This window comes from Budorcas taxicolor, chromosome X (assembly GCF_023091745.1).
Source record: "Budorcas taxicolor isolate Tak-1 chromosome X, Takin1.1, whole genome shotgun sequence".
NCBI classification, from domain to species: Eukaryota; Metazoa; Chordata; class Mammalia; order Artiodactyla; family Bovidae; genus Budorcas; species Budorcas taxicolor.
The window spans coordinates 99,073,239-99,089,071 of NC_068935.1; the positions used below are offsets into that span (position 1 = coordinate 99,073,239).

At 45.8% G+C, this 15,833-nt stretch overlaps 1 protein-coding gene across 2 annotated transcripts in view; it reads left to right on the forward strand.

The window, feature by feature from the left end:
* Window positions 1-7,976, forward strand: part of DIPK2B (divergent protein kinase domain 2B) — a 42,098-nt gene extending 34,122 nt beyond the window's left edge. For both annotated transcript variants that reach the window (XM_052663004.1, XM_052663005.1), the window contains exons 4-6: window positions 959-1,247; window positions 2,988-4,738; window positions 5,184-7,976. In XM_052663004.1, the coding sequence (XP_052518964.1) occupies window positions 959-1,247; window positions 2,988-3,328 (630 nt within the window). In that variant the 3' untranslated portion in view covers window positions 3,329-4,738; window positions 5,184-7,976. The remainder of the gene's footprint in view (window positions 1-958; window positions 1,248-2,987; window positions 4,739-5,183) is intronic.
* Window positions 7,977-15,833: the final 7,857 nt, after the last annotated feature.

Below are 15,833 nucleotides of genomic sequence, written 5' to 3' on the forward strand. Positions count from 1 at the left end.
GGAGCCCTTACAAGGAGACAGAATTGGCTGGAGCTCTGTGCTTCCCTGGACCAGTGTTAGGCTGTCAGAACATTCCAGTCAGTTGTGGAGTCTCTGTGAATATGTAATTATCCTAGCCAGGCAGATTCACCAAGGGCCAGTGCAGTGGTTCCCAAAACTTTTTACCCAAGGGTCATCTTCATAATTTTTGCACCATCCCAGAACTTACTAACTGTACTGTTATTTTTTAAAATATTTTTCTTTAAATTAATCTTAAGTTGACCCTTTTCCCCTCCATAGCCTCTTCCTAAGCAGACATATCTGTGAAATCTGAAATGAGTCATATTTTTTCAAATATACAACTCTGAAAATAAACACATTCCCCTGACGCCTGAGTGCATGCATGCGAACTCAGTCGTGTCCAACTCTTTTGTGACCCCATGGACTGTAGCCCACCAGGCTCCTCTGTCCATGGGATTCTCCAGGCAAGAACACTGGAGTGGGTTGCCATTTCCTTCTCCAGGGGATCTTCCTTACCCAGGGATCAAACCCACGTATCCTGTGTCTCCTACACTGAAGACGGGTTCTTTACCACTGAGCCATTGGGGAAGCCCCCTGACGCCTGAATGCCCTCTAAAATCATGGCAAGTGCATCAGCACTCTCTTACCTCGCTTGGGGCAACTATGTTGACATATAATCCATCGTATGGAAAGAAGAACTTTCTTTTATGAATCCTTCCATCAAGAATAGAATAATAACTGGTCGGGGGTGGTGGGGGAGCAAGGAATTGCCATGTTCCAAGAGGTATAAACAAGGTTAAGAGATGCTTTGCTGATGTCTTGAAACAGTAGGTACCTATGTAAGGCTGATTTTTCTGTGTGCTCTTGGTGAGAGAGAATAGAGAGGAGGGAGGAGAGAGCTGCCTCCAGGAGTTTTTTCTCTCTAATCCTCTCATCTTTCCTCCTCTTGGCTTGGCAGATCTTCCCGGGTGCTGAGGGTTGGCCGCTTCCCAAGTACTTGGGCTCCTGTGGTAGATTTCTGGTCAGTACCAGCACCAGTCCGCTGCAGGAATTCTATGCTGCACCGCCAGACCAGGCGGCCGACCTAGCCTACCAGCTCCTGGGTGTCCTGGAATCTCTGAGGAGCAATGATTTGAACTACTTCTTCTACTTCACCCACGTGGATGCAGGCATGTTTGGCATCTTCAACAACGGGCATCTGTTCATCCGGGATGCCAGTGCACTGGGCGTGATCGACAGGCAGGAAGGTACCCAGCATGGATCTGGCTGAGCAGCTGTCAGAGGGAAAGTCGGGGTGACAGGAGTTGGGGGGGGGGTGATGGGCGGTGGAGTAGGGGTATCACATCACTGGGCTTGACCAGTGTGTCATATTGAGAGCAGCCCAGGTTTGGGAAGAGGAAGGGTCCCTTTCCCCTTTTAAGTCTCTGCTCCAGAGCCAAAGCAGAGTTGAACTTGACCTTGTTACTGCAGGAGAGGAAGATTAGCATGGTGATCATGGAGGTATGGCCCCAGCAGCACCCTCTGTGGGCACTGCCATTGCCCAATGTGTCTGTGTGGTGCGGGGACCTGCTCAGCCCCTCCTCACACATGGAGAACCCCCCACCCCACATCCAGCTCCCCTTCAGAGCCTTTCCCATCAATGCATTTAGCCTTTATCTGAACAATCTGGCAGATTCGCTGGTACATTTCACAGTCCATTTGGGACCCTTTGTTTGTGTAAGAGCTTCCATGGTGGCTCAGATGGTAAAGAATCCGCCTGCCATGCAGGAGACCTGGGTTTGATCCCTGGGTAGGAAATATCCCCTGGAGAAGTGCATGGCAACCCACTCCAGTATTCTTGCCTGGAGAATCCCATGGACAGAGGAGCCTGGTGGGCTGCAGTCCATGAGGTTGCAAAAAGTCCTCAAATTGAAAAGCATGGCACCAACGGAGGTGTATAAGTGAATTGTGTTTCTCATGATGTGCACAGGTTCAGCCAGGGTTCTAGAACATTTTGAACACTCCAGTCCTTAATGGTGACCAGATATTCTGAGCCCTGTGGTAGGACAGAGGATTTTAATCTCAAATTTCTGATTTTATTTATATGAGAAGGCTTACAAAGATAGACCAATTAAGCCACACTTACTCCTTTGCTGATTTGCCTTTATTAAGAAGAATCAAATGAAAAGAAATGAGGGTGATTCCAGAATATTCAGAGATGTGACTCACTGAATGTCAGTCCCACTCCAATCAGTTGAAGGCATATTCTGGATTACCTGTTCTTTCTCCCAACTTTGTGTTTAAAAAGAGCAAATGGAACCAGTCTGAGGAATCTCCTCAGTGTTCCCGAATTCAGTAGTAATCATGGGAGAATCACAGCATGTATGTCTGCCTTACAACTGTTGTTCAGTCACTCAGTCATGTCCAACTCTTTGCATCCCCAGGGACTGCAGCACACCAGGCTTCCCTGTCCTTCACCATCTCCCAGAGCTTGCCCAAATTCATGTCCACTGAGTCCATGATGCCATCCAACCATCTCATCCTCTGCCATCCCCTTCTCCTCCTCCCTTCAATCTTTCCCAGCATCAAGGTCTTTTCAAATGAGTCAGCTCTTCGCATCAGGTGGCCAAAGTATTGGAGTTTCAGCGTCAGCATCAGTCCTTCAATGAATACTCAGGACCGATTTCCTTTAGGATGGACTGGTTGGATTTTCTTGCAGTCCAAAGAACTCTCAAGAGTCTTCCAAGAGTCTTATAATTAGAAGGCCAAGTTCTGGTATGGAGAAGTGCATTTCCCTGGCCAGCTCATCTTATTTTAGCAGAAGGAGCTCCCTGCCCCCCACCCCGGGGTTCTCAACAGGGCCTGTCGTGTCCCTGAACCCTAAATCTCCTGGGGACTGGAGATACTAGGAGGCTTAACACCACTTTGCCCAGCAATTCTCATTAGAGGCACCTCCCCACAGGGAACAGGGGCTGTAAGGTATATAACATCTTCCATCTCTTGTGTAGGCAGCCAAGCAGCCTCCGGCGCAGGAGACAATAAAGACATCTTCAGCTGCCTGGTCTCTGGCTGCCAGACTGAGCTACCCTCCTGTGACACCATCCCTGAGAAGCAGAACCTGGTGCTGGTGTGCAGCCAGGTGTTGCCCCTGCTTCTCCAGGCCAAGTTCCCGTCCCCAGTGCGGGAGGAGATTGACACCGAGCTCACTCGCTGTGCAGACGGAACCCGGCCAGACCCGGAGGTCCTCGGGGCTGCCGGCCGGCTGAAGGACATCTTGAGACCCCTGAGAACCTGTGACCCCAGATTCGCCTACCGCTACCCAGACTGCAAGTATAACGATAAGTTCTGAGGGGCTGGAGCCTTGCCGACCCACATCCTTGGAACTTCCACTGCCCACTCGGCTCACTGCATGGTTGAAAGAAGCTGCTCCCTTCTAGCCATTGGGAGAAAGGCACTTTGGTGTCCCAGAGACAGAGGAACATGCCAACCACCAGAGGACAGTTGGGCCAGAGGGCAGCCATGCTACCTGTCCCCTCTACCCCTAGCTGGGACATCATGGAAGAGCCCAGGGTTGGGCATTGGAAGACCTGGGTGTGGACACTCAGCCTCTTTGAGCCTCAATTTTCTCTCTTCTCCACAAGACTCTTGAGTTAGTGAAAAATGCCAGAGATGTGAAGGGCCCAGGACACACACTTCCTCCTCCCAACCCAGTCAGTTACAAAGAATGTTCCAGAAGCATGCATGCCCAGACAGGGTAAATGAGACATAGCCATGGAGGTCAAAAGAGTGACATGGAGGAAAGACTTGGCCCCGGTGCTAGCCCTCGTGGAACACTCCCCATACTGCCAGGGGGTGAGGAGACTGAAGGCCGAGGGGACACAGAGACAGGAGGCACTTAATGGCGTGGGAAGGAGGCAGGGGTAAGAAGAGTGCTGGGCTGGGGGCCAACATGTTTGTCCACATCCTCTGACAACCAGATGTCAAGACAGGATTAAGTGGGCAAGGATTGTATTGAGGAAGATGGCTGTGTGGGAGGAAAGGAGGGAGGAGCCGAAGACCATGGGGAGAATCATAAGGCCAGGCTGGAAGGCTGACGCCCCCTCCCCTGAGTGAAGGCAAGAAGATCAGATGAGAGCATCCCAGACTCCCCTCTGCTCAACCAAAATAAGATTCAGCAGGGCTGTCAGGGTGTCCTTGAGCTAAAGCCAGTCATCAGAGAAACTTCCCAAGCAAGGATGGACGGCTCTTATATTCCTGCTGCAGGGAACAGCCCATGGGAAGCGTGGCCTTAGCCCAGCCACAAAGATGGATTTCAAAGCACAGTGCAGGGCACTTAGCCAGTTGAGCTCCCTGGGGCAGGAGGTCTGTGAGTAGAACATTCTTCGTAGCCATAGCCGAGGACCAGGGCCAGGTCTCTCTACATAACTTCCTCTAGGGCAGGACTCTAAGGAGTCTGAGAATTTTCATTCAAACTTGGCCTTATGGGTCATTCTAAAAAAACTTTTTCAAGGTCAGCCAATAGAATATATTTTATTCAACAGTTTGCGTGTTTTATACCTTTCAAATGATTAGCCACATGGTATGTGGGTTTCCATGCATCCTTTTGCCCAGGCTGCAAACATTAATGGGGGTTCCTTGGACTTTTGCCCAGTCACCCTGCCTGCCCTCTACCTTCAGAGACCTCTCAGTTGGCCTCCTCTTTTGGGCTTCCCTGGTGGCTCAGACGATAAAGCGCCCGCCCGCAATGCGGGAGACCCAGGTTCGATCCCTGGGTTGGGAAGATCCCCTGGAGAAGGAAATGGCAACCCACTCCAGTATTCTTGCCTGGAGAATCCCATGGACAGAGGACCCTGATAGGCTACAGTCCATGGGGTCGCAAAGAGTCAAACATGACTGAGCGACTTCACTTTCACTTTTCTACCTCTGAGTCACCACCTTTAAGATAAAATGCCTGGCGTAATAGGCTTCATGCAGCAGATGTGGAAACTGAGGCCCAGGGAGGCAGAGTGACTTGCCAGGATAGTTTCAGAACTCCAGCGACCAGTCCAGGTTCCTCTTGCCTTCCCTTTCAGCCTTCTGTTGTGTCCGACTCTTTGCAAGCCTATGGGCTGTATCCCACCAGACTCCTCCGTCCATGGGATTCTCCAGGCAAGAATGCCGGAGTGGGTTGCCATTTCCTTCTCCAGGGGATCTTCCCAACCCAGGGATCGAACCCAAGCCTCTTGGTCTTCTGCATTGGCAGGCAGGTCCTTTACCACTAGCACCACCTGGGAAGTCCCCTTCAGCCTCTGTCCTGCCCAACTTTGGTCCCTTTGTTGACATTTAAAGATGAGCCAAGGAAAATCATGTTTTGTTGTACACTGCAATGCAGTTGGGGGTCTCCCTTTTGACTACCTCTGGGGTAACCATGACAATGAGAATGCTGAGACAAGCTTCTGGAAGGGCAGGTTTGGGCTGCCTGAGAATTTTTGGGACAGTTACTTCCTGGCTTGGTCTGGAGGGTGATTTCCCAACACCTTGCTTTTTTAGCCAGTGAAACTGATCTTAAACTTCTGGTTTTCAGAACTCTCAGAGGATACATTTCTATTGTTTTAAGCCACCCACTTTGGAATAATTGTTATAGCAGCCACAGGAGACAAACACATATCTTGAACTCATCTTAATGTCTGCTTGCAGAGAACCCAACTTGCAATACTCCCCAACTCCAGTCTATTCTGATGGATTCAAAAGCCAGACCCACCAGGAGGGAGTTATTATGTGTCCATATCCACGTCTGAGGCTTGGACCGTTCTGTTCCTCCACTTACTAAACCCCAGGCATCTTAACTAGACCTGAGTCCTACCTGGACCCTAAGCTTTTCCTGACAGCCCAGTCCCCATCAAGCCCTTTCTGAATCCCTCCTCTGTACCCCTGAACCCCAAGTCTGTGCCTATATGAGGCTAATCCCAAGGGTATTCCAGAGAGATATATGCCCCTCCTTCCCATCCAGCTGGGCACTCCTTGAAGGTGGCAGTGGCACAGAACTCTGTGTTCCCTGTCACAACCAGCACCAGGCTGAGCACAGAGCAAGTGCTCAGAAAATGTTCTTGCTAAGAATAATGACTGTTTTTCAACCCTGGTGTTTTTCATACACCATGTGCTCTAAACTGATTATTTGTGTCCCCCTCCAAAATTCATAGCTTGAGATCTTAACTCCCAATGTGATGGTATTTGGGAGTAGAGTTTGGGGAGTTAACTATTAATAGGTCATGAGGGTAGAGCCTTCATGAATGGGGTGAGTGCCCTTATAAATGAGACCCTAGAGAACTCCATCACGCCTGCCTTGTAGGGACACAGCAGGAAGATCCGGTCCTGGCTGTGAACCAAGAAGCTTGTTCTCAGCAGACATCAAATCTGCTAGCACCGTGATCTTGGACTTCCCAACCACCGGAACTGTGAGAAATAATTATTGGTTATAAACCACCCAGTCTGTGGTATTGTTATAGCAGCCAGAACAGACAAAGACAGCATGCTGGACATATACAGGATATAGCCACTTCCTCAAGAACAGTTCTTTCCCCTCAACAGCCAGGAGACAAGTGAGTCAACACTAGAGACTTCAGTCAGAATAAAATCATTGTAGTGGAATCTGATTGGAGACAATAGAGTATTTTTCTGGGTTTCATCAGCCACTGTCTTTTTGCCTGCAGAACCAGCTACATAATTTGTGGGGCCCAGTGCAAAATGGAAACATGGGGCCTCCTGTCATTGAGAAATGCAAGATGGCATCAGCAGAGCGTTAAACTAAGTGCGGGTCCTGTGTAACTCTATGTTGCATGCCCACGCAGCCAGCTCTGACTGCCTGAGAATGCTGATTAACCTCTGTGTGGTGGGTTCTTGGGATTTACTGGGGTCTCACTTGACTTCCACAACCAAAAGGAGTATCTGTGGAACCAGAGGTAATATAAAATATTTACTAACCATCATGGCAAAGTGAGCGAGTGGTAGTCGCTCAGTCGAGTACCCATGGCCTATAGCCCCCCGGGCTCCTCCATCCATGCGATTCTCCAGGCAAGAATCCTGGAGCGGGTTGCCATTTCCTCCTCCAGGGGATCTTCTGGACCCAGGGATTGAAGCTGGGTCTCCTGCACTGTAGGCAGACTCTTTACTGTCTGAGCCACCAGGGAAGCCTTATCATGGCAAAGGAACTGACCTAGGAGAACAGACTCCCATTGGCTGCGGTTGTCAGGTCGGCATCCCCACAGCCCTGTGGGCAAGTCCTACTTTTCAAACAAGGAAACTGGTTCAGCAATTTGCTCAAGGCAACAATTTTCAGGTCTCCCACTTTCCTGGTCCTCCCGTGTAGCGTCTGACTTCTGCTGATAAGCAATTGCAGGAGGCTGAATGTTTCCTCTAGAGTTCAAATAAATACGCTGTGGGATTTGTGTCCATTTTGGAAAAAAGTAGAGCCCTGGAATCAGACAGACCCGGTTTCAAATCACGACTCTGCTGGTTACTGGGTAACCCTGGGCAAGTTGCTTAACCTAAGTCTCACTTTCCTCATCCATAAAATGGTGAGGAAAAGATTTACCTTCATAGGGTTATTATCCCATTTAAATGACTGATCGTTTCTCAAGGGCCAGGCACATGTGGGCATTCTGTATCTGATGGCCTTTCTTTAGGAAAGGGCAGAGGGTTTCCTGGCAGAAAGGGCTCCTCACACAGCCAAAGTGAGTGCTGTAGCCTCTTGGGAGGGATCTTGACCTCTGTCCCAAGGCTCTGCTCAGACCAGAGGAATCATGAGGGTGCTGCAGGCTGCCAGACAGTGTGACAGGGGCCATTTTTCTTCCCTTCCACTCTCCAGACTCTGGGTTGATCTTGAAAGGCAGCTGGGAAGCCAATACGCTCGCATCCCCAGACTGGCCCTCCATCAGGCTCAGGAGGGAATCCTCCTCAAGCAGGTAATTTGGGGGGCCTTGGGAAGTCCATCCATGCTCAGGAAATTCTAGTACCCTCTTGGCCCATTGAAAGCTCCTGGCTCACTGTCTATGCATGGTGATATGGCTTTTCTGCCCACTTCGGGCCTGTTGTCCACAAATATTGGCACAGCTGAGCTCACATGCACACAAGTATACTCTGGTCTGTCCGCAACAACTTTGTGTCATTGTTTAAAAGTGGTTGTGACTGTGGGTTGTGAGGGAGGGTTAACACCCAGGCAGGGGGCCCCAAATGTGCAGATATAATGACCCTCCAAGAAGGCAACTTAGAGGAATAGGCCAGCAAAGGGGAACTGAGCAACCAGGGGCCCACCTATTGGAGCTCATCATAGAAGCAGACAAGGAGAGGGAGAAGCCCCAGCCCACTAGGGTGATCAGGGCATCATCTCAGCCCTGAGCTACCTATGGAGGCAGTGTGGCCCCACAGAGTGGCAGTTCTGGAAGCTGAGTCATCTGCCTTCAGATCTTGTGCCAGCCCCTCTCACAAAACTCAGTGCCTCAAAGCTATTGATTGCAGCATTGTTCATAATTGCAAATATCGAAAACAATTTCAATGCCATGGGAGAGTGATTGAATACGCTGCAGCACACATCCACACAAAGGAGTGCTATGCAGCTCTACAAATGAATAAAGAAGATCTCTAGGAACTGATATGGAGTGATTTACAAGTTATACTATGAAGTGAGAAAAAAAACACAGAGGTGTGTTTATAGAATGCTACTTTTCATGTAAGAAAAAAGATACAAGAAAACATTTATGTGTCTGCTCACCTGTGATGCAAAAAAAGATATATACACACACACACACACACACAAGTCTGTGGGTGTGTAGCTATATAGAGAATAAACCAGAAGCTAATGAGATTGGTTCCCTACAGGGAATGGATGTCAATGGAGTGGAAAGAAGAGAGGAATAGGAGTGAGCCAAAGGAATGAAGAGGGAGTGAAACTTCTCTGAGTGTACCTTTTTTTTAGAATCATGAGAATACCTCACACAATCCACAAATAAAGAACCAAGATCAGCCAGGATGTGGGTTGAACTAAAATGAAATACAAAGAATAACAAATGGACACAACTGTATTGAAAAAAAAAAAAAGAATAAAATAACTACACAGAGAAACTAACCTGGGTAACTTGGAAAGTAAGCCTTTTGACAACATAGTATAAGACAACAAACAAAAAGAAGTCTACACACATTTTAAAATGGTTAATTTTATAGTATGTGAATTCTACCTCAATTTAAAAAGAGTGGGGGAAATCCATTCACAAAAACTCTGCTCTAGTTAGTGATTATTTTTCCTATGAGAATCTGGGTTAGCAGTTCTGAAATTACTTTAAGTCTTGAGCAAGAATTGCTTGGAGAAAAAAGTTACAAGTCAGGAAGCACAGAATTTTGTGCTCCTTCCAATTTTGAATGTTGTGATGTTAGATTGGAATTGGAAGTATCACTATGAACTCACGATTTTTTTTTTTTTCTGGTCACAACTCAAGGCAGGTAGGATCTTATTTCCCCAACCAAGGATCAAAGTCAAGCCCCCCTGCAGTGCAAGTGTGGAGTTTTAACCCCTGAACCACCAGGGAAGTCCCTGAACTCGGGATTTTTTAGGTATATATACACAGATGGAGAGATATAGGGATAGAGATGTGAGTGTAGAGAAGTGTATAGAAATATATTTCCTAGCTTTGTTCTCTGAGATGGCCTATAAGAAGTGACACTCCAGTACATAGTGCCTAGGTCTTGGTTTCTTCAGTAAAAGAAACCAGAGCTCTTTGGAGAAATGGCTGATTCTGAGACTAGATAGGGAAAGTACAAGATGAGCCTGTAATACTCTTGTGCTGCCAGAAAGGGAGGACGTGCTAAAAAAATTGGGGGCATGTTAAAAGGACACAGGAACCAACTTGAAGGGGCTCCCATAGCCAAATTCGGGACAATTTGAATATTAAATAAGTAATGATACAAATAATCCATAGAATAAAATCAATTCTTATGAGACCATACTGATACAAATGAATAACCAGAGAAGTAAATAAATGGGAAAGGCAAGAGCTCTTCTTTACAGTAGAATTCCAATAAATGCAGAAGAAATGATGCAAGTGGAAAATCACCACTTGGCAAACACCAGATTAATAATGATTGCAGGCAAGAATCCTCAGTGGGGGCTGAAACTGGTTGATCAAAGTAGGAAGAAACAGGATGCTTGCATGATCTCAAAGTTATCTTGCCACAACATACCCATTAATTACAAAGAGGAAAAAAATTGTAAATTTATGCTTGAAGAAACCTGGCAGACACTACTGTAACCAAGTGATCAAGGTCAATGTCACTTGTCATAAGTCACATAGACATCAGGTACGCTCTGATATGATGCGCTGAGAAGGGTATTTTTGCCCCACATGCAAAACTTTGATTGACTTATGAGATAACATCAAACAAATTGAGGGACAACCTACAACTAGCCATGAGAAACAAAGAAAGAGTGAGGAATTATCATGGATTGCTGGTGCCTAAGGAGACAGGAGAACTACATACAACGTGGGGGCCTAGGCTGGGTCCTGGAGCAGGAAAAGGACATCAGCAGTGACAACACTCACCAGCCCAAACTCAACAGCAACAGAGCTGTAGTTGAACCAGTTGAATTTACCGCTCATCAAAACAAGGGAGAATGGGCACCATGGAGCAACATGAAGCGTCTCAGTAAGAGGGGGTTAGAAAGGACTTAGAGATTTGGGCTTATTAAGTGCTTTGGGGGAGAGTTCAAGAAAGAAGAGCTTTGCTTTAGATGGAATGCTGTCAGTAACAGGGGTAAATCCATAATTGTACACCTCAGTAAATCTTATCTTTAAAAGCAGGAGGAATGGCGCAGGTTAACTCTGTAGTTAGGAAAGCAGCAGTCACTCACAGTAGCCAGGACGGGGTGTATTTGGTCATTTTTATTTAAACAATGCTCATGATGCTGTTTGTGTTCAGACCTGAATGGCCTTGTTTTCTGTCTTGATTCACCATGGTCACAGAGTGGCCTTGTTTAATGTTAGTGATCTGAGAAATGCTTTAGGTTCAAGGAGAATGCAAAGGCCCAGCTACTGTGAGCCACGTTTCTCTTTCTCAGTGGGACAACTGGTGAAATTCTAGGATCTAATTATAAACTGTGGAAAATTCTGAAAGAGATGGGAATACCAGACCACCTGACCTGCCTCTTGAGAAACCTGTATGCAGGTCAGGAAGCAACAGTTACAACTGGACATGGAACAACAGACTGGTTCCAAATAGGAAAAGGAGTACGTCAAGGCTGTATATTGTCACCCTGCTTATTTAACTTCTATGCAGAGTACCTCATGAGAAACGCTGGACTGGAGGAAACACAAGCTGGAATCAAGACTGCCGGGAGAAATATCAATAACCTCAGATATGCAGATGACACCACCCTTATGGCAGAAAGTGAAGAGGAACTAAAGAACCTCTTGATGAAAGTGAAAGAGGAGAGTGAAAAAGTTGGCTTAAAGCTCAACATTCAGAAAACGAAGATCATGGCATCTGATCCCATCACTTCATGGGAAATAGATGGAGAAACAGTGAAAACAGTGGCTGACTTTATTTTTCTGGGCTCCAAAATCACTGCAGTTGGTGACTGCAGCCATGAAATTAAAAGATGCTTACTCCTTGGAAGGAAAGTTATGACCAACCTAGACAGCATATTCAAAAGCAGAGACATTACTTTGCCGACTAAGGTCTGTCTAGTCAAGGCTATGGTTTTTCTAGTGGTCATGTATGGATGTGAGAGTTGGACTATAAAGAAAGCTGAGCACTGAAGAACTGATGCTTTTGAACTGTGGTGTTGGAGAAGACTCTTGAGAGTCCCATGGACTGCAAGGAGATCCAACCAGTCCATCCTAAAGGAGATCAGTCCTGGGTGTTCATTGGAAGGACTAATGTTGGAGCTGAAACTCCAATACTTTGGCCACCTGATGCAAAGAGCTGATTCATTTGAAGAGACCCTGATACTGGGAAAGATTGAGGGCAGGAGGAGAAGGGGACAACAGAGGATGAGATGGTTGGATGGCATCACCAACTCGATGGACATGAGTTTGGGTAGACTCCAGGAGTTGGTGGTGGACAGGGAGGCCTGGAGTGCTGTGGTTCATGGGGTCTCAAAGAGTAGGACACGACTGAGTGATTGAACTGAACTGAATTATATCAGTACATAGTATTTTATCAGTGTTCTTTTCCTAGTTGAAGCATTAGTACTATGGCTATGTAAGGTGTCAACATTAAGGGATGTCAGATGGGGGAACTCTGTATATGATTTGGGAACATTTTTGTAAGTCTAAAATTATTCCAAAATAAAAAACCAAAAAAGCAACTCAGTGTGTGAAGCAAAAATTTTTCAGCACCAGGTGAAGAAACTGCCTTGCATACTGGGGCTGGGTAATATAACACAAAAGACAAAACACAAAAGGATTATATGTGTGACAAGATGGTCCTAACTAAGAAGGGAAACTGAGTTGGATTAAAAGGAAGATTCAGATTACCTATGTGTATATAACTGAGTCACTTTGTTGTACAGCAGAGATTGGCACAATATTGTAAATCAATTATACTTCAACAAAAGAAATAAATAAATCAATAAAAAGAAGATTCAGGTCTCTCGTTTAGGGCTTACTCCAGGGTGATGCACATTGAGTAGAAGCACCATTTCCGTTGTTCAGTTTGCCCAGCTGAATGAATACACCTGTACTGAAGTAGGGCTGCCCCTACCATACTGGAAGGCAGTAGATACCTGGGGCTCACACGTTCACTTCTGATTCCTTTCCTTCTACATACAAACCCTGGTGCCTCATGAAGAGAGCTGAAATCTGCCCCCTCAACCTCACACACAGTACCCTGAGCCCCCAGCCCTTTACCTGAACCCACCTTTCCATTTCATGCCCCTACCTGCATCTTCTCTCTGAAAAAAATCATTCTTTAGGAGGAACTGTGCCAAAAGTGAGTTAATATTCCCCATGTCAAAATCACACGTTTCTTGTACTTTTAAAATAATGCTACCCAAGGGAGGCAAAATTTTGGGAAAAGAGGCAAGTAGTGGGAACTTGGTGAAAATATAATCCTATCAAAAAGCAATTTGGCAATGTTCATCAAGAGCCTCAAAAGGACTGCACAGTCTACCCAATAATTTCACTTCTGGGACAATATCCAAAGGAAGTAAGCAAGAATGCAGAGTGATTTCTGCACAGATTGTTAAAAACCATGGATTAAACACTTGTGTAAGTGTGTGTTAGTTGCTCAGTCATGTCCGACTCTTTGTAAAGCTATGGACTGCCCACCAGGCTCTTCTGTCCATGGGATTTCCCAGGCAAGAATACTGGAGTGGGTTGCCATATTCTTCTCCAGGGGATCTTCCTGACCCAGGGGTCAAGCCTGAGTTTCCTGCATCACAGGTGGATTCTTTACCATCTGAGCCACAGGAAAGTAACCCCTCCTAAAATGAGATTAACTGGAGCTTTTAATAGGTATTAACTACCACACAGGGGGAAATGAGAGAGGAGAAAAATAGAAACAAAATTTTGAAAGCTGGAAAGCAAATAACTAGGCAGGACCAAAAGAACAGAACCCTAAGCTGGCAGCAAAGGATGCTGATGACCACCCCAATTTATAGCATGTGTGTGTGCTCAGTCGCTCAGTCATGTCCGACTCTGCCACACAGGCTCGTTTGAGTGTGTGTTAGTTGCTCAGTCATGTCTGACTCTTTGTAAAGCTATGGACTGCCCACCAGGCTCCTTCGTCCATGAGATTCTCCAGACAAGGGTGCTGGAGTGGGTTGCCGTTTCCCTCTCCAGGAGAGCTTCTTGACCCAGGGATGGAACCCATGACTCTTAGGTTTCCTGCATAGCAGGTGGGTTTTTTACCACTAGTGCCACTTGAGAAACTCCTCAATTTATATCATAAAATCTCTCAAAAGGTTGAGGAATTGATGGCTCTAGATCTCTCAGAAAGTGAAGGAGAAGGCTGAAATATGGGTGAGTTGTAAAAGGCCATTTTAAGAAGCAATTGGATCCCAGTTTTCTACCCTTACCCTGACACTTCACAGCCAGGTAATGGCCAGGTGATGGCCAAGCTCCAAGCGCCAACAAATCAGAAGCTTCTTCCCTGAAGGGAGTCAATCCAAGGGTTTTCAGGGGCTGCAGAGAGACTAGCACAGCAGGTCACTCAGTTTTCAGGGGGCTCAAGGGCATTGTGTGCACAGTGGCTGTGCACGTCCCCCAAGGCAGGAGAACTGCAGAGTAAGCCTCATGGGAAAAAAGCTAAAAGATCCCAACATTGGAAGCCCCTCAAACACCTCACCCAGCCACATGAGGTCACAGTTGGCGAACTTCATTGGCTGTTCATTTCTTTCTCTTTTTTTTCTAATATTATTTTTAAATCATTTAAGACTTTCAGAAAAGTTGAAAGAAGATTACAAATAACTCCCATATACCCTGTGTTCATATTCCCAACTGTTAAATTTTTCCCTATGTTTGCTTTATCATTTTCTCCCTCTCCATCATCCCTCTCTCCCTCTCTCTGTCTCTCTCTTCCTCTTTCTCCCTCCCCACCACCCCTTTTCTCCATTTTTTCCTGAACACTTTTAAGGTAAACTGCAGATGTGCCCCTAAATGCTTCAGAGTTTTTATCCTAAAAATAAAGTAAATGCTTATATAACCACAGTACAATTCTGAAAACCAGGGGATTAACATTGATACAACACTATTATCCACCTACAGGCCTTATTTAAATTTGGTCAGTTTCTCCAATAATGTCCTTCACAGAAAAAAATTTTCTGGCCCAGGCTTATATATTGCATTTAATCGGCACATCTCTCTACTCTCTTTTAATCTAGAACAGTTTCTCAGCGTCTGTGTGCGTATGTGTTTCATCACTTTGACATCTTTGAAGAGAAGAGGCTGTTTATTTTGTAGAATTTCCATCAATTTGGATTTGTCTGTTGTTCCCTCATGATTCAGTTTAGTTTAGGTTTTTTGTTTTTTTTTTTCATCTTGGGCAGAAATGCTTCAGAAGTGATGCTGTGCTCACTTCATTGAAGCCTATCAAAAGATACAAGAGGTCAATTTGTCCTATTTTGGGTTCACTTGGTTTCTCCACTGTACATTTACTCTGTAATTGGAGAGGAAATACTTCAAGACTATGTAAATGTCCTGTATTCATCAAACTCACACGCACTCATTTTAACATCCACTGATGATTCTTGCCTGAATCAAGTATTACTGTGATGGTTGCCGCGTGGTGATTTTTTTTTGCTGTGCTAGCTCTTCATTACCACGTGGGCTTCTCTACTTGTGGTGCTCGTGCTCACTGACCCTGCAGCATGTGGGATCCTAGCTCCCCAACCAGGGATCAAACCAGCGTCATTAGCATTGGAAGGCAGACTCAACCACGGGACCACCAGAGAAGTTCCCAAATGGTGATTTTTTAAATTCTATTATTCCTTTCATATTTATTAGCTGGCATTCTATTGTTTTTTTTTAAACTTTTCTTCCCTCCTACTTACTTATTAATACATTTATATACATATGGACTTGGAGATTCTTATTTTATTCAATGGTTATAGTGTATTATTATCATTTATTTTGGTGATATTATTTTGGTAAAGATATTAAGAAGAGGTGGCAAGAATACACAGAAGAACTATACAAAAAAGATCTTCATGACCCAGATAACCATGATGGTGTGATCACTCACCTAGAGCTAGATACCCTGGAATGTGAAGTCAAGTGGGACTTAGGAAGCATCATTATGAACAAAGCTAGTAGAGGTGATGGAATTCCAGTTGAGCTATTTCAAATCCTAAAAGATGATGCTGTGAAAGTGCTACACTCAATATGCCA